Here is a 19,939-nt window from a genome sequence, read left to right on the forward strand (position 1 = left end):
TTCGCCCTTTGTAGGGCGAGGGCTCCTCGTCAGCAGCTTCCTTCGTGCGTGGCCCGCGGCCATTGACAAAAGGCGAAAACATTTATTCAATTTCGACGTTGGCCATGCGAGCGTGACCCTTTGAAGATTAACGAGACCGACCCAGTGGCCCCTTCCATATTCAATCGGACTCCTTTCTTTCCCACTGTTCGCGCTTCGAGACCACATCCGACCGAACGCGAGCCATTTTCCTGGAAAACGTAGTTATCCCCGGTGGGTTTCGCGCGCCGATGAAGGGTGCTTGCTATTCAGGGAAATAAAAGGGGTCGAAACGGGGGAAACAAAAGCGGCGATCGTTATCGAACGGACGTCTTTGCTCCCCCTCGTTCTTGCGTCGATCGCTTTTTTTTTTTTCTTCTTTCCTTTGACGCGCCATTCCCTTCGTTAATTTCTTCTGGGAAACGAACCTCAAAGATGAACGAGCCTAGTCTTTGTCATACAGAGAACACCGTTCGAGAAGTTGTAGAAAGTCGGAAATATCGAGCGTGTCGAAAATGTCCGTATTATTCCCTTGCAATCCGGGAATTCCATTTCAATATTAATAAGATAAATTCCTAGTTGGAAAACGTAGCAAGATAAAATGGAATGCTTCGAATGGATTTTCCTCTTCGGTTGTAAAACGTCTTGAAAGAAGAGATAAGCGCAACGAAGAAGAGTATAAAGAACCGGTGACATTTACGGAACAGGCGAAGTCGTAAATTCAAAAAAAAAAAGAAAATATTTTCATTCCGCGAGATGCGAGGCGTATATCGCTCGGAACGTTTACGATTTCGATGTTTCATCGAAACCGAGACGTTTAAGGTGGTCAAGTCAAGAGGAACACCCAGTATGCCGCGACGGGAAGTCACCGTCGCGGAAAAAAAGAGTGCAGACAGACGAATAGCGAGCGTCCTCGGAAAAGGAAAAACTGAAAAAACGAGGACGAGACGTTTCGCGCGAGAAATTTTCTAAAGCCCTGAAATCATCTCTGCCGCGCGCTGCCTCGCTTTGACGAATTTGATTCAGCCTTGTGGAAATCTGCTTGAAAAATCACAGAAAACCGTTCCGTCTCGCGACGCCTCAAAGGGGCTGATCTGTCGCTTACGCAGTCCAAATGATTGTCCGACTAATGGAAACGGATTATCGATCCGGGGGAAGGCGCGTTCGACTTAATCGTTCAGCCGTGACTCGTGAAATTTATTTTTAAAAACCCTCGCGAGGATACGTCGAATTGAAATCCGCGTCGTCGCGAGAACACGAACTTCCGTCGAAGAAATCAGGGAGGAACGGAAGTTTTTTTTCGTTGAAAGACGCAGCAGCCCCCGCGACGCGTGAAATCTCGCCTCAGACTCGAGAAATATTCATTTTAATGGTTGATATAACGCGGGTATTGGTTACCGCTGAAACGCTACGTGTCCCGAATACCGGATGCCATCACGCGCCACGCGGAATATACAATACGAGAGGACGAGAGATTCGTTATTCGAAACCTCGCGAACACGGGGAACTCAACTTCCCGCTCGGTTACGTTCACCTTTGGAGCGATTGACCCCCTCGGTACTCGTCCGCCATCCGTTTCACGGGCCACGGAATATTTTAAAAAACCATCAACGCCTGTGATTTAGTCTTCGTTTCTTTTTGGGGGCACGATTACCAGGGTGGTACTAATGTCTCGTTATTTTAATAGCTCCCGCAACGTTAACGGCGTCGCTAACAGTTGGAATTACGCTGGGTTTCGCGGCCATCCATTAGGAGGTAATCAATATTGATGAAAATATGAATTAGCAAGGTCTCGAAGTGCGGGACGTGCTGTTGCGCAGATAAATGGGAATTAAAATGCCCTGGCGAGTAAATCGACGCGAAAGACCATTCGTTTCCCTCTTAATCGTCCACGAAACCGTCGTTTGTTTCTCGCCGTCTCTTGGAAGGAAAGAAGGAATCTCCCGGTGAATATATTAAATTTATTTTTGCGGGCCGGGTTCGTCTCAGCCGCGCGGAAACTTCTTATTCAAATCGAGTCGCGGTGCGTGCATTGAATGCAAATGACCGGCGACATAACGCGATAGGGGGTTTCGATTTCCCTTTTTCTCTCTTCGCCGCGAACGTGTAGCCGGTGTTCGCGTGAACGCGCCCCCCCCTACCCCAAACTTCCGGGGGCCAAGTTATGCGAGGTGAAGTTTTAACGAGAACTCCCGCGATTCCGGCGCCTATGGGACGGCTCGGAAAAGTTGGCTTTTGACGCGGCGGGTTGCACGTGACGAATTCAAATCAGCCGTAAATACCTCGAGCAAACACTCCGACGAGCACGCGGAGAAACTCCACCGTAAAATAAAGCATTAGAAGGCTGGCGGACAACGAGGTAGTTAGGAAGGGCGTCGAGTCGTGCCATCCTAGTCGCTTCGTTCCTCTCCTTTGTCGGCGACGCGAACTTCCCGTCGGCGAACTCTGCGCGAACTCGAGCAACTTTTGTCGCCAAACGGTTCAACGAACACAAATTACGCTTGCTCGATGAACGGAGGGAGGGAGGGGGGCGAAAGAATGCCCGTTAGCCACATTTCGATGCAAACGGAACGACTAATTTTTATTGGGGCATCGAACTCGCACGCTCGGACGAATAGATAAATATTCAAACGATATTAAAACAATATTTGAATATTCGGATGGAGACTCGTCGAGATAAAATATTTCAAAGAACGCTGACGTGGCTGTGGTCGTCTGTGACGATAAAATTAATAAGAACCAAACTTCCAATAGTGGTTTTAACCTTTTATCGACAATGTAATACCGGTGTGCCTCGTAGTTACGACAGGATGGGTTCTGGACTGTCGTGAAGCGATATTAAGAATTAAATATTGAAAAGAAAGTTACATGCGGTATTAAACTACCCCTAAAAGGGGATAGAATTTTAAAAATCTCACCAAAAAATTAGCATTACGCTTCTGCGTTTTTTTGAAACGATCCGCTCGAAGCACTGGAAAATAGGCGAATTTTACGGGCAGCCTTTCGAGAGTGAACTTACAACACACTCTACCTAACTACAAAGATTTTTCCACGGATTGAAACGGAGAACAGGTCGCCTAACGCGTAACGAATTCCCATAGGTACGGAGACTCCTCCGTACATAGCCACCGGCTAAAAGCGATGCAGGTGCACGCGGAGAAGTTTGCTTCATTTTTAACAACACGGCGAACAGAAGAAGCGCATTCGAACTTGAGCGTCTCTACAGCGATTCCCAGACCGACCAGACGGAAGTTGCGTTTGCCTCGCAGCGGAGGCGCGAATCACCGATTCGAATCGCTGACGAGAAATAAAGTTTGATCCAGCGGAACTCGCGATGCGGCGAATAGTGAGTTGCTTTAAGCTCGTATGTTTGAGCCGCTTCGACGAAACACGGAAATTGCCTTCGTTAGTTGGGAAGGCACCCTTCGAAGGCCTCTTTAAAATAATAAGACCAGCAAAATGCTCCGAGGCGCGTGGCCCGCCAGGATTGGCCCCGTTGCATAACATGTTTTGCGTCGAGCGTGGTGAGAACTCGTTTGCTCCCGCTTCAGACAAATGTTCTCGAGGCATAGGGGAATATATTCGTAATTACAATTAACCCCCTGCCCATTCTACGGCGGCACGTGGTGTTTATTTACATTTGGTTCGAACGCCTGACCACGAACACCTGTCTCACACGTGCTTGTAAGGCAAAGGGATGACGGAGTACTTCGTTCCATCTGTTCACCCCCATTTTACGGTGGAGAATCGATCAGAAATTTTGTTTAAATCGAAAAGTACACCGTGTTGTTATTTCGAAGCCAGTGGGTCGTTCATTTTTCTCATCAGCTCGCCAACTAGTCCTCCCGACGTTAAGTTATCGCGAGAGCAGCGGATCGACGCGATTAAAATCATCGATGCGTTTCTTGCTACCTAATAAACGACACCGTTCATTTCCCGAAGCGACTCCGGGAGCTTTACAACGCGTTCGACCGTGTTACGTTCGCGCGAGAACGCGGGTGAAAAAATTGCGTGTTTTTTCGCCGACGAGATTTCGCGATCGGCCTTAATTAAGAGTTCGTTAACGTTCGTCGAATGTATTCGCCGCGTTTTAAGCGAGTTCGAAGAATTATGGATCGCCAAGGTTAAAACGCAAATACACCTGACCCCTTTGGTCCATTGGAGCGGCGCCAACCGGGCCGGGGTTAATTTTTAATTCACCCTCGAGTCGGACCATCCCGACGAGAAATCATACGACCTTGCCCGGATTGGCTGTAATTATTTTTACGACGTACCGATTCGGCCAATTATCGATAATTTACATTTGAATCGCTCCGATCGTCGCGTCGAACGAAAGCTACGTGCTTTTCGCGATCCCGATGGAGTCTCGTCAGATTCAATTTTCTATATTATTCATACGATCGTGAACACGAGCGCAGATAATTGCAAATATATTCGCGTCAATCCTTTTCCTTATTTGAATTTTATTTTAGAAGTTCATATTTTATATATATTTTAGTAGTTTGTAAAAAATACACGTTTCGTAAAAACCTGTGATCGACGCTTACGGCCTCTCGTAAGTTTCACAGTAATTTAATTAATTATTCCTGTGTACAGCCAGCTTGGAATATTATTTCTTGCTCCACTCGTTGAATGACTTCTACTTAATGAATAACATAAATGGATTCTTCTGTTATCGAGTGTACCGAGCCGAATGACTAGCTCTGAATAAATGAATGCACCTTCTCGAGGCAAATCGGATTTAATACCGTTCGTATCTTGGGTTGTTAAATACTGACGCGTTTTCTTGCAATCGCGCACAAATCTGTTACCTCCAAAACCAAATTAAAACCGGAAGTTTCTACGAGCACGCTCAAGAGTCATTTAATTATTCTGGAAGTAGCTTGAAAAATCTACGAAAGGAGAAATAGCAACGCTGCTGTTACAGAGAACCAACAACCAATGCATCTCATAACAAGTTTACTTTCAGGAAGAGTACCTGTAGCAGTCATTTTCCACCACTGCGCGCGCGGATGTATCCTTGATGAACAGTTTCTTGGCTTCTGCCCCGCCGTGTAAACAGTTTTATGATTTCTGTGTTTAACTAACTCTCCAAAAGCTTTCTGAATGATTTATTAAATAAGTAACTCGAAAACAGACCGTCGTTTGAATGAGATGCACTCGCTAGAATATTAAGGACTTCACTCGTGTCCTCAAAAATATATCTTTCTTTTATAATATTATTGTATCTTTTGTTTTTTCTTTTTTTGTGCAAAGCGTCACCCCCGCGATACAATGATCACTAGAACACTCTGTGCAGCAATTTCTTACTATTAATCCTCCGGTAAAGTTCTAAGCCATTAGCAGCCCCGGCTATAAAAAATCGGAAGACGTTATACTGCTCCTCCCACGCACAACCCTCCTCGAGATACACATCTCAGCGAGTAATCAGAATGTGGCAAACTTCCAGAAGCAATTAACCAACCTTGGTAAGTAACCAAAATAACAGAATATATCAGTGCACACTGAATTAAACACAAATACTGGAAGTTGGGTGACAGTCATTGCGACTATCAGAAACAGGATGAACATTACTTCCACTGGCTCGAGTCGCTCGCCAGAATTTAAAACGTACCGCTATCGATGAAGTTGCATCCATCGTATTCTGCCTCGATAACAACGCAGCGTTAATGTTAATTTGTTATCTGCTTCGATAATTATTATCGAGCCTCGTTTAAATTCCACGTACGAAAGAGTTGAAAATTATAATAATATTACACGAATAATTTCGCGTGATACAAAACTGTTCGTACTGTATTGCATAATTGTGTCGAAATCGGAAACTTGGAAGAACCATGGAAGAATAGAGGACACTGACCTTGCACTACCAGCTGAATATCAGTTTCCGGCTTGCTGCGACTGTTCACCAAACACGTGTAGACTCCACTGTCCTTCGCGATGACGGGATTAAACTGTAGGGCGTATTTATCCCGGGACAGGGATATCCTGTTCTGGGGATTCCAAACGGTGGTGGTACTTCCGGTATACTGCAACAGCTGCCTGCCGTTGGCCCGCCATTCCAGCATCAGTATCAGCGAGTTCTCCGTCACACCGGGACAATTGAGCGTCACGTTCTTGCCTGCCTCAACCACCATCTCGTCCACCACGGTGTCTGGAAACAGAGAGAGAGATCGTTCGTCGTTACATTCGTCACGTCGGGGCCGTTATCGCGCGAATAAAAAACCGAACGGGCTCTCGCGTTGGACACGGAGATCCGCACGATCTGCCTGCGTCAGGACCATTTCGCTCCAGGCCAGATAAAACCAGCTCCACGATTTTCAACCGAAACCACTCATTCTTACGACCCTGATGCGTTACATTTCGCGATGTTAATCTTCCTACACTCGCGCGTCGGTCCCACGGAAAACAAAATATCCTTCTTTTACGCCCAACGAAAAAACAAAAACGCAAATGGTAATCCAACTGGTCCGGTGGGATCAGTCCATATTCAAGTTTATTAAGTATTTGAAACTAAGAAAATAATTTTACAAGCCTCTATGTTGGGCTTGTAGATAAACGGAATCGCTGAAACTTCGTTGGGTGGATAGGGTTAAGGAAAACTTCACAATAAACATGGAAGATAGCATAAATAATTATAGTTGATATGTTCATTGGATAGAGGATGAAATGCCCTTTAAAATGAGCGTTTGTGAGTGTCGATAGCTTTATTAGTTCCGGAGATATGAGGATTTTAATTTCGAGTCGATCGGATGAGACCGAAGCGCTTTTTTTACGTCGCGAGATGAATGAACTTTCTTACTACGGCCTAGCAAGGTCGTTGACCGCGCGCGCGTGTAGTAAATAGTAAACGTGACGTCACTCGGTCACTCGGTTAGTGGGTCAACGTGCGACAAGGAGGTCCGACGCGTCAGACGGAGACAGAGATAGTCGAATTAAGAAAAATTACCTTTTACATAACTTACGATATCTCCGAAACGGGAAGTCCGATCATCAAAAACCAAAAGCCATTTTAAAGAGGAAGCTTCACCGCCGCCAACAATGGTCCAATTATTAATAAAACACTAGTAGTTTCGGAACTGCACGCGTCTAAAGTTTTAGTATTTTCAATGCGCGCTAATAGCCTTTTCTAAGGCGGAACGCGAAATTTTAAAAATTACCTTTTACATAAATTACGATATCTCCGAAACGGGAAGTCCGATCATCAAAAACCAAAAGCCATTTTAAAGAGGAAGCTTCACCGCCGCCAACAGTGGTCCAATTATTAATAAAACACTAGTAGCTTCGGAACTGCACGCGTCTAAAGTTTTAGTATTTTCAATGCGCGCTAATAGCCTTTTCTAAGGCGGAACGCGAAATTTTAAAAATTACCTTTTACATAAATTACGATATCTCCGAAACGGGAAGTCGGATCGTCAAAAACCAAAAGCCATTTTAAAGAGGAAGCTTCACCGCCGCCAACAATGGTCCAATTATTAATAAAACACTAGTAGTTTCGGAACTGCACGCGTCTAAAGTTTTAGTATTTTCAATGCGCGCTAATAGCCTTTTCTAAGGCGGAACGCGAAATTTTAAAAATTACCTTTTACATAAATTACGATATCTCCGAAACGGGAAGTCCGATCGTCAAAAACCAAACGCCATTTTAAAGAGGAAGCTTCACCGCCGCCAACAATGGTCCAATTATTAATAAAACACTAGTAGTTTCGGAACTGCACGCGTCCAAAGTTCACCTATTTTTAAGAGACGTTTATAAGATAGATTTGTTAATCCGATAACCTGTGCTGTTCGTTTTTAGTACTAAAGTTACAAGAAGGCAGATTTACATCATCTCATCTCTTTGTAATGCACATCGTTTAACGAAGCACGAACGAGAAGCTACCGAAATTTTGGAAGCAAAGCTGAGAGGGGTATCTAAGTACTCCGGTATTGATATAAGGGTTAAATCAACTGTTATATGTTAGTTTCCGGAAGGAATAGTACTTGGAGAGGCAAATTAGTTTATAACTCACGTGCATATTCTCACGAAGTCGTAACGAAGACATTGAACCGCGAACACCGGCAACGCACTAAGTAAGCAGTTTACGTATAAAGAGGACGAATTTCCAGCATCGTTGGAAGAATTCTGAGCTCTCGGGCGATTTGCTGACCGTTCGTTAGCGGCGATGCGTAACCGGGGACACTGGTGGCGATTAAATGCAATGGGACGAATCCAACGACTCCAGTACCATGAAGCTGCTCGGAGGAGCAAAGTGCACTTCCGCTCGCAGCCTCGCGTTACGGGACAATTCTGAATCAAACTCTTGAGAAAAGGGTCCAAGGGTCGGCGAACCAATCGAATCGTCGGTACCGACTCTGTGGGGCGGATTAATGCTTCTGAATAAAAAACGAACTCCGAGAGACTTTCGTTTACGAAGGAGTTAACCCTAGGAGTCCCGAGACCCATTGTCTGAGAGAAGAAGACGGAACGCGGATATCGAACGGCCATTACTTATCGAGATCATGAAAGGGGAGACGTATATGGGTCAAATTATATGACACCCACGCAAGAAGAATTATACAGAATTACAATTAATGCCGTGACCAATGCAATCACGTAATTACTAGTACCGAGACGTATGGAGTTAGAATCACTATTTAATGTTTATTCGCTTCCTTTTGGATGGGGGTTTTCTAAACTCGACGTCGGTTCTCGCCACTCTCCGCTGTTTTACTTGTTTTTAATAGTACCAGGTAGCTACTTCTAGGCTATAGGTCTCGGCGATAGCCTAATCGCTTCGTCTCATCTTTATCACTCACTTATCGCCGCTCGAGTCTCCGCCCTCGAGGCTCTTATTGCGCTCGTTAAGGTCGATGACATCTCTTGTACAATCGATATAGTCCAAATACCGAGCATAGTTCAGACTTTAACGAGACAACTACGTAGATAGTTTAATAATTTTCGGTAAATGATCGTCTCCATTCTCCCATAAATGTATCAAGAGTATCAAAATACGTCTCGGTTCCGCAATTAGTTTCAATTAACCCGATAACACTTCGAACGTTGTTCCAAGTTTAGCTCTTGTTTTAAGTGCGCCGAAGGTAAATACTAGATAAAATCAATTTGGCAGCTATTTACATTTCGCAAATGTATCTCTCGTCTTTCGCGCGGTTACAGTTACTCTCGTGTCAACTGCGTCGCGTCATAGATTCGGGTAGTATAAACGGTAAAGTTATTATCGTTAACCCGAGCGTTATCAGCGTTCCGAGAGTTAACTGACAATGGAGATCGTTATCGTTTCAGCAATGAAAGCTCGAGCAGTTTCATTTCTCGAGGACGATAAAAGGATATACGTTTCTATCGTATCAACGATCGACCTGTAAAATAGAGAATTCTGTTGTTACTGCACGACTCGAACGAAGCCTCGGAATAACTGCATTCAAGGTACATGGTGGTCCTTGTTAACTAATTGACGACTAAATAAAACAGCAACGAGTTTAATTATTACCAGCTTTAATTCTACTTTGCATTATAGGAAACGTTAAAGTAACGACAAGTATCTACTAATTTTACAGAGGATATTTGAACGATTCCTCTTCGTATTTAAAGTTTTTAAAAGTTTCAGAAGCGCTGTACATGACTCTGCTTATGCGAATACCAAGTATTTTTAAGAGCTGACGATTCGATTACAGCGTTAACGATAGCTGGAATCGGTCTTTAGCCGGATAAGTTGGTCGAGAGAACTTGGTTCCGACGCTCCTTGTCTCGCAAATAATATCCTGCTGGCCTTAGCTTTCGTTCATGATTACCGGTTGAGTAAACATAAGCTGCCCGAGGCTGCGTACGCTTCAATTAACCGCTGTAACAGCGTCGGGGCGTCTATTATTCCTGTCTGCGGTTTATCCGGCCGCGGACGCTTGATTTCTGCTAAGGCACTGGCGATTATCGGCGCTCTAACGGCGGTTCTCGTATTTCTGGAGTTTCGAAGCGCCAATCGCCGGCTATCATTAACACTTTGACTGCCACGGAGGTCATTGCTAACAAATTTCATTGATCGCCACCGCTATGGAGATTATTAAGCGATTCACCCAGTTTGGAGCTCTAAACGTCGAGAACTTAACGAAATATTTGTTCTTTATTTGGAAACGAAACTTGACCGTCGACGCTGCCCCGTCGTACAACGTATTGCATAACAACACAGACCGTTATAAAATAATTGTCTTTCGCGTAACGAAATTATTATACGATCGGTCGTAACGTCTGCGTTCCCTATTACTCGGCCATTAAAAACCTTTCCTCTCGATAGCGACCCATAATTCCGGCCATTCGCGTCGCCCACGCACGCGTTGTCCATATTTTTCACCGACGTTTGTACATTTTTTCGCGAACTCCGTCGATCAGCGGTCTTTTTCACGAAAAAGAAAATGAAGAAACAAAAATAGAGCGTCCCGGTCAACGCAGAGACGCTCGAGTCTGATAGAGCAGCTGCGATCGGTTTTGATCCTCGGTAAATCGCGTTCTTCGAAACGAAAGGTCCTCGTGACGTGATTCACCGAGTGATTTGATCTCCAATCTCTGGTAAACTCCGTCGCGCGTGTGTACTGCGCCGAGCATTCAGTTCACGCGTACGTATTCATACGTGCATAAAGTGCAAGTTCGCTACTGTCCGTCCTCTCAAATCCTCTCTCTTACTCTCTCTCTCTCCCGGTTACCGTCCGTTCAATTCTCTTTCCCAGAGGCGCGGACCGATTTTCGCCAGCGCAGCGTCGATCAGTGGCCATCCACGCTTCTGCGGCGTTGAACTTTGATCATTCGACATTCTGCATCGATTCCCCTAGCCCTGGACGGAAGTTACGATGGAAATTTCCCAGGGACCTTACCATAATTTCATCGCCTGCATTATAACTTCGGTACAACCATCGGCTCGCCAGTTCTGCTGATCGTAAAACGAGCGGAATATACCAACGTCCAGCGGGAGCCTGTTTCGAGGACCAGGCACACAGCACCCCTTGTTTTTCTCTCGCTCACAACTACCTCTAATTCGATCTGACAATATCACGAACGTCACATGACTGGAGAAAAATGGGTACCAATCTAAACAAAAGAACGTAAACTATAGCATCGAGGAGAAAGACATTCGAGCCGACTAACGCCAACGCAACAATTAAAATATCACCCACGAAAGCAGAGAGCCGGGGATTTCTCTTCAGCGATATCCTCGAACCCCTCGACGCTCTTGTTTACTTCATAAAAAATTGCAACGCGTAAAGAAGCTTCCTCCCCTTGAGAGAATAAAATCTGTAAGATTCGAACGTCTGTGTCGCAACACTCCCGGCTGAAACGAATGGAGACGATAACCAAGCGACAAAGAAATATATTTAAACGTTCCGAGTGGATCGAGACTGTGCCTCCGTTATCAGGAGAGTCGAGCACCTTGCTCCACGAGACGTATTTCAACTGTGAAGATGGAACGGGGCTGGAACGCCGTGGAATAAATAAGGACCCAGTGGCGTGTCATAGCCCAGCGTTTCCAAAACTTTTTACATATTTAAACCTTACGTTACTCGTGTTAACCACTGTAACTCGCTACTAGCGAATTAGCACAGAGTAAATGATCCCCTAAATTAACCCATAGTCGAGTGTAAATATTTTTTATTGGGCTCCGAAAATTTTCTCCGGTCCTGGGCCCAGCGAATGATCGACGCGTCACTGGAGTGGAGCAGCTTCTTCGGAAGCGGGCGGGCAAAGTTTCTGTCACCGTCGCGCTCATCCACTTCACGGTCGGTAGGAGGCCATTTCGCGCGCAAGTTAACATAATGTAAAAAGTTTCGTCCCCGGTAGTTGATAACGCGCGACTCTCAGCCTTAACTGCGAAACACGCGCGTCCGTCAGCGTGATCCTCGATCGTTCGAACGTTCGGGATTCTATACACGATACCAGCCACGGCAAAGAAACGCTTTATGAACTTCCCCCGCGAGCAGCTCGAGCGTTAACGCGGCTCATTACTCTTTGAACTTCGCCGCGGCGCTGTAAAACGCTCGCAAAAATAGTTTCGCGTCGCCGTCGAGCAATGGCGCGAAACCAGTGGACGAACGGGAAGAAAAAGTTGCGTAAATTGTTCGCTCGTATTTTCATATTTTCCTCTGTTAGAAAATATGTTAGAATCGTTGATTTATTTTTCACTTTACTGCCATTACGTATCATTTTACATTTTCTACGTTATTTCTACACTGACGCTCCAGTAACATGCATCGAGTCCGACTAATATTACTTCTTTCTACTCGCTATCGCTAAATTGTAATTTTCCAAGGATAAGTGGCACAAGGGGCGATTGTATACGCAAAAACAGACGGAAAATGTAGAATAAACTTTTTCGTGTAATGCTCCGTTTTCGAGGTAATTGATTTGCCTGGAGCGTCTGACCATTAATCGATGTTTCCACTTGCAACTCTACCGCGCGATTAATTTTCGAAGTGGGGTTTTCCCGAAAACTAGAATCCATAAACCCCATCGCGTTCACTATTTTTTATTCGTCGATCGTAGAAATTTAAAAAAAGTATTCCAGAGTCGATTTCGAAGAAAAATTAGACGAAATCGTTCGAAAGTAAGCGCTTCTACACGGTAGTGGGATTCTTATAGAATATTATTAGGACTCGGAGCTCCCGGAAACAGGAACTACGGACGAGTTGGCCCTTTCGGTCCGTAGTCCAGGAAAAGGATTCGCCATTATCTTGGCTTCTGTTTCTGAAACGGGACGCGAAACGAGGGCGAATCGTGGCGGATATCGGCGAAAGAACAAGAAAGGGAAGACGAAGGAACAGCCTGGAGATCTCGAACGAGAGAGTTCGAGACGGTTTCATTGTCGCGGCGCGATCTGTACCAGCTAATTAGACCGTGTCTGCAAAACGTACCGTTTCGCGGAGCCGCCTGACCACGGCAATTCGTATAATCTCGGGCCAACGGAGGCACGACGTTATGCAAATGCACGCCAAGGAAACGTCAGCCCCTTAACAAGCTCGGTGGTTTAATTGAATAGATGAAACCGGCATTTTTAGACCACGGGCCCCACGGCGGCTTAGATTGAAATTCAACCGCGATGAAACGAGGAGCGCTCGGATTGCACGTTTCGACGGGAAACGAACGCTGGTACGCGCGGTGTGTAATTAAACGCAATTAAAATTGTTGTTCCGAAGTTAACGCGTCTCGGGGCGTAATTCGTCGCTCGCGGGGCTGCGGCCGCGATAAAGTTACTTGCGCGGCTAATAGCCTCGATAGAAAAACAACAACGCGTTCCCTTCCGTCGCTAGACAGACTAACGAACTCACCACGGCTCCTCGAAGCGAACGTACGCGATACAACGGAGGGTCGCTTTAACGAGTCTTTTTTCGATTCTCCTTAATTTGTTGCTCGGGAGCTTGTAATTTATGAACGCGTTCCGAAAAATAGCCGACGTTAATCGTTCCTGTACTCCTTCGAAGTCGAAAGACTTAACTTTTTATAATAGCAGGGGAAAAATCCCTATTTTATTGTTTAATTTGTAACGGGGGAAGCCTCGATATTTAGAAACGCAAGTAGAAACACCGCGCGATGGTCGGACAAGCGAGCCGTAATCGAACCCAATCGACGCCATCAATTTTGAAAACCAATTTCCCCGGAAACGAGGCGTCGCGCAAAAAAATTTATTCCACATTTTCAATTTGCTATTTCATAAAGAATCGCCATCTGGTCGCGTGAATTATACCGCGCAGGACACTCTCCATAATACCGTGTATCGCCTGTTCCCTTGCACGGGATCAGGGATCTTCGACCGCGAATAAACAGGCGACCGAGAAGCCCCAACGAAACAGCGGAAAAGAGTTGTTCGTGTTTTCCTTTCGAGCTGTCGTTACGATTAATCCGGTCCCCGCTGTAATTGCATCTGGAAAGTGGCCCGATATCGATGTCTCGCGACGATTATTCGCTCGATTTCACGGCAGCCTCGACGAAAGACCCCCCGTAGAACCCGTCGAGGGTAGTTTTATGTTTTTCTGTTTTTATTCCCTCCCCGCGGCGGCGCAAAGGCGACGAAATTCCTTCGCGAATTAACTCCGTTCGCTAGATCCTCGCGATACTTTGAACGACGATTTCCACCCCCTCGAGTCGCTCTCGACCGCGACGAGGTCCATCCCTCGCCTAGAAATTGAATTTCGTCCTCCTCTCGTCGCGCTGGCGACCGGCTTGGCGCCGTAAATTAATTTACGCAAATCTTCCGCGGGCATGAATTTTTCCAGCACTAATTTCCCCAGAAGCCAGCACGCTCCACGGGATACAGTCGCACGGCCGTGGCAAGCCGTTACCACGGTAATTACCTTCCTACCTTCGTTCTGCCCAGCCTTTTTGTCTCATAACCAAGTAACTATCTTAATTGCTTTCGCTTTTCTGGCTCTGGATACGGTTCTAACACTCCGACCTCGCTTCTGGATTCTCCTCGTTTTGTCTACCGCGTCCCGTCGTCCTGCTTCCCCCAGCTATCGTTGTTTATCCTTTTCACGGGTCGCGACTTCGTTTAAACCCGTTCGTCCGCGATTTTTTCTCGCCACCCCCTTCTCGCCCCATACACTTTTTGCTTTGTCCACGTTCACCCGTGCCACGATTACACGACCGTTTCTCGCCGACGATAACACGCCGGATCGTTCGCGTCACGCGGCTGCGCGACGATCATCCCGAGGGAGTTTCGAACGAAACGGGCCCCGTTCCGCCAATTTTCACGCTGTTAGGTTCCTCATTATTCCGCTTAGAAAAATCCGCTGAATGAGGGCCAGCACGACGCGCGAGGGTTAACCAGGGATCGGTAATTGCCAGAGATACGAGCTGCCCGGGACCGAAAGGGCATTGTAATCGCGAGCTTTGTCCCGTGGGTCGAAAAACGGCAAAAGGAAGGTGTTCTTTGAAAATTTTTTCAGTAGGAGGATCGACGAAATCCTTTACAATTTTATATCTTGCAACGAAGTAAGATCCGTTGATGAAATATTCGTTCGAAAATAAATATTATTTGCAGTGTAATTTAAATTTAATTCACCATAACGCGGAACAGAATTATGTTAATGGTGTTGTAGTAAAACACGATCTAAATTATACGTGGCATAAAATTACTCGAATTTCTAAAAATGTGAGAGGAAAACGGGATGCTCTAGTTTTAGAACTTCTTGGTCCATGGTTTTCTCGAAATTAAAGTCAGCTCCGCGTCATATATAATTCGCTTGTTTGCGTACCTAGATTCTTCGAGGATGAACGAGTATTTACGAACAAAATGACCTCGTAGTTTCTTAAAAAAAAATGTCGCCTGTATCTGCTATTTTCGCGACGGAAATACAGGAATACCGCTTAACCCGCGAATCGATAAATGTTCCGCTGCCACGACCACAAATCGATAACCCATCCCCTGCCTATTTCCGACGTTCCCAGACAGACTTATAGGAAATTTCATTCAAAGCTAATATGGGTCAAGCTATCGCGGATTTAGCGGTTCCGCGATACGTCGAACCGGAGGGCTTCTCGAACACCGGGTGACCTCGAAAAACCCGAGCAACGAGAAAGGGGGGCTCGCGTTCGCGCGGCGAAAAAAAAAAAGAGAGCAACGAGAGCAAGATTTTCGTGCTTCTTTTTACCCCTTCTTTGCCTTCGGTCGCATTCGACGGTGCTCGGTTTTGTGCCTAAAGCGATCTCGTCGGTTCAACCGAGTGTGCCACGCTCTCGCGGCAGTTTCCAGAATGTCATTATTTCAGGAAAAGCGTTTGTTACTCGCGACTCGAGGCCCCCGACTTCTTCACGCCGAAGTGTTTACACTCGAAACTCCGGGAACGAGGGTATCCGACTATCGTTGCACCGACTCACCTTTCCGAAGGAATGATTTTTTAAAAATTCCCCGCCCCACGAAATTCGTTAAAGCTGTCGCGACCCGTGACACTCCGAGAAACCAGAATTTCCTTTTTTTCCTCCTTTCATCCCCCCCCGGAGCTCTCCTCGTTATATTCCTTCGGTCGCTATCTCCAACTAGACGACCGCAAAATTGGGCAGAACCTTTTCTTTTCTCTCTCGACCATCCCCCCGTCGCATCTGCCCTTTCTCCGTGGCCGACTGCTCGCGATTCGCCATTGTCGCGCCACGGATCGCTAACAATTTTTATCGGTCCCCTTCGGCCAAATTAACGCCGAATGGTGTTTTGAATAATGTTCTCTTAAGAAGGCTCTGTTCCAGAGCACGCAATAAATGATCTATCTTCCCCTGCTTACCCATCTTATTACCTAAGTGCCTCCCACCTTTACTCAGTCACTGTCCTTCGCCACGACGCTCCTTCGTTTGAAACGGATCATCAGCTTTTTGACTGTCGCAAGAAAGAACGGGACGAAATTCTATTATAAATAAAATGCCCCTAAAATTGCGAAGACTCTCAGAACCAGCGATCAGCCCCAACCGAACGTTCTAATCGATCGTAAAAATGATCCATATCCGTGCCCAAGTTCCTAGGAGTTTCCAGGCACGAGTTGGGTCTATGAGCGATTCTCGATTCGTCCGTGCACGGCAATACGTAAAGTTCACCCGGTTTAATTGGCCGCTCGGTCAGGCTGCCTCGTTAATTACGTCCCATTTAATTAGCTCTTAAAGCGTAGCTGGAGCCACGCTCGCGCGCGATGTAAATCACTGACTTTGGATGCTCCAGCGATTCGATACGCTTCCGTCTCTGGGCTCCTCTCGAGGAACCAGACGGAACGGGGCGGATTACTATGTTCCTCCAGCTCGAGCACGTATATTTTCCCGGAAGTCCGCGAGTAACTCCGCCAGAGACTAACTCGAGAAACGTTGTTTCATTCCGTCGACCATCGCGGCTGATTTTCAAGCAAATTTTTCCATTTATCCTCGCGCAATTGCGAGTGAAAAACTCGAGAAATATTTATTTCGAAACGATTCACGTTTACGTGGGGTTTCGCGGTCGGAAGATGTTGTCGAGCAAAAACATTCCTGGCGGAGGGTGGAATTTTTTGAAAATCGCGAACAACCTTGTACGCATTGCACGTTCCGCGAGGTTTTTTCCGCGAGATCTCCGAACAATCTGAATGGTCTCGGTGGCGAGGTAAACGGAAGTACAAAATATTTACGAAGTTGCTCGCGATTATGCAAGTAAACACGGAATAGGGAAACAACGGTACTTGCGGAAGACGAACGCAAGAGAATTCTCTGGTACCTTAACGATAACGACAAACAGTATTATTCTGGGAATCTCAAGAGAGTTTTTAAACTTTCGAAACTCCCGAGATTCTCTAGTCTATTTCAGCTTAAGGGGACGCGGGCTCCGCGATGCGCAAGAATCAGGTATTCTTGATTTGCTTTTGAAACGCGATTTTTTGAAACTAGTTAACGTTTGCACGCACAGTGGTCTTCGCAAGAGAGCTCGGAGTTTCATTAGCGAATGGTCTCAACTTTCATTTCAGGTAATTAATTACATTATGTTTCGTTGTAATATCGTTCCGCAAGTATTAAGTCTCCCTTTAAAACGTACGTTGCAACTTCTACATTTCCTGGATTAAGAATCCACTCTCACGAAAGGATTTTTCGAAACTGAAGAATAAACGTTAGATTTTACTTATAACGACAGCAGACATACGCAACGAACCCTCATTTCCACTAATTAAATTTCCCACAGTTTTATTTCCACGTACCTTTATTACGTTTAATACAATTTACGTTTTTAATACTGGCGTCTATCTGGTTATACATTTATATAATATAATTTGTCAAACGAAATCATACGAAATAATATTCTGTCAAATAAAAGTCAAGTTAAACAGCCACTATTCGTTCTCTCCAACGCGCGTTTCAATGTAAAATGATTAAATTTGCAAACTTTCGTTCTGCGAATGTCGGAGGGTTGATACTACAAATGCAAACCTACCAATATGGGTTTATATTAAGCTACTGCGGGAAACTGTTCCAGAGTGTCGTTGAGATATTTAGAAACAAGGCAAATAGCTGTCAGCGGCCAAGTGAACGAGTAGACGCGAACATGAAAAGTACTCGAGAACGACCGGTGTACAACGAAAAGGGCGTGATCCGTGTTGCGCGGAGTTTCGAGAGACACGGTTGCACCGAAAAATCGTTTTACGCCGATACAAAGGACGTTTTTCGTTCGCACTCCAAGGATGAAACGCGGGAAAAAGACAATGGCCACTGTCTCGATGACTAATATTTGGCGGGAACCTTCGACTCATCGTCGCTAACGTTTTGTATTATCACGCGTCATCCGGGGCTCGTTCATCTCCGTAAATGGAAGGCGTTGACAGGCATTATCGCCCGATGATAATCAAGAAATTACCGCAGGGGGCCAACGTTCGGTCCCGTATCTCCTCGGACTCGTCGGTGCCGGTGAAAAACGAAACTAAAATCGGTAGACGGCCGCGTAACGGCGCGAGATACCGATAGCCGACGCTCCTCGCTAATGGATCATTCGGTAGAGACAAAACAAATGGAACCACCCTCTTCGTTTCGTACAAATGGAGGTTGCACCGATGCCTTCGTGTCTAACCATCTCCTAGATTTGTCTTGGGAACCGGGCACGCGGCTTTCACCGGGCAATTTTACGCGAAACTATTACCCCGACTTAGGAAATTGCCACATGAATCACGCCCGCAAACGGCCCCCGGTAGTCCGACTAATATCGTTTTCGTCCGTCTTTTGTCATAGAAACGTCCTGTTCTCCATGATTTTCTCGTTCCCCGTGACCTCTGATCCTCGAGCATTCGCGGCGCCCACCTCGACCCTCCTGGTCGTTCGATGTTTCGTAAAAAACCGTCATTTTCTTTGGTAACGCGTCCTCGGAATTTCACCGATTAACCCAACGCGGAAATATGCAATTGAAACATCAAGTTATACCACGCTTAACAGGAGTTGCGAACTAATGCGAACTTTGTTGGGTAACTACAGTCACTGGCAGGACGCTGCTAGCGTTCAAGGTTGTTTCGGGTAACTGTAATCGTCTTTGGCGAGGGAGGACAACTTTTTCAACATTACAAATACAAGTTCGCGGAGCGTTGTATATTATACAGGGTGTTCGGCCACGCCTGAGAAAAATTTTAAATTCTAGAGGCCAAAATAAGACGAAAATCAAGAATACCAATTTGACGATGAAGGCTTCGTTAAACAGTTATTAACGTTTAAAGTTCCGACACTACTGAATTTTTTTCTCGAAAATGCGCAGGATTTTGGGGGTACGTCTATTCACCGAAAATTATTGTAATTGACCCCCGCACCCGAAAATAATTTTTTCAAAACGATTTGAAAGTTTTATGAAACTTCAGGGGAATCAATCAATGGTATGGTCAGACATTATATTTTCAGTTATGAATTTTTTTCTCCGAAATGCGTAGAATTTTGGGGGTATGTGTATTCACCAAAAATGATTGGAATTGACTCCCCTAGCTAAGAATAATTTTTTTGGAACGATTTGAAATTTTTTAATTTTGTCGAAAAATTTTACATCTCGAATTTTTTTCTCGAAACTGGTTAGGATTTCGAGGGTATGTCTAGTGACCAACAATGATTGCAATTAACCCCCGCAACTAAGAATAATTTTTCCAAGACGATTCGAAAGTCTTTTTTTTCTCCCAAAACTTTCAGCACTTACTAGAATTTTTTTCTCGAAAGTGGATAGGATTTCGGGGGTATGTGTATTCACCGAAAATGATTGGAATTGACTCCCCTAGCTAAGAATAATTTTTTTAGAACGATTTGAAATTTTTTAATTTTCTCGAAAAATTTTACACCTCGAATTTTTTTCTCGAAACTGGTTAGGATTTCGAGGGTATGTCTAATGACCAAAAATGATTGCAATTAACCCCCGCAACTAAAAATAATTTTTCCAAGACGATTCGAAATTCTTTTTTTTCACCCAAAACTTTCAGCACTTACTAG

General features: G+C 45.3%; 1 protein-coding gene across 4 annotated transcripts in view; it reads right to left on the reverse strand.

The window, feature by feature from the left end:
• The window catches only part of LOC143340958 (putative receptor-type tyrosine-protein phosphatase mosPTP-1), a 507,138-nt gene that overhangs the window by 317,191 nt on the left and 170,008 nt on the right, over positions 1 to 19,939 (reverse strand). For all 4 annotated transcript variants that reach the window (XM_076763412.1, XM_076763411.1, XM_076763410.1 and 1 more), the window contains exon 3: positions 5,876 to 6,169. In XM_076763412.1, the coding sequence (XP_076619527.1) occupies positions 5,876 to 6,169 (294 nt within the window). The remainder of the gene's footprint in view (positions 1 to 5,875; positions 6,170 to 19,939) is intronic.

This window comes from Colletes latitarsis, chromosome 4 (assembly GCF_051014445.1).
Source record: "Colletes latitarsis isolate SP2378_abdomen chromosome 4, iyColLati1, whole genome shotgun sequence".
NCBI lineage: Eukaryota > Metazoa > Arthropoda > Insecta > Hymenoptera > Colletidae > Colletes > Colletes latitarsis.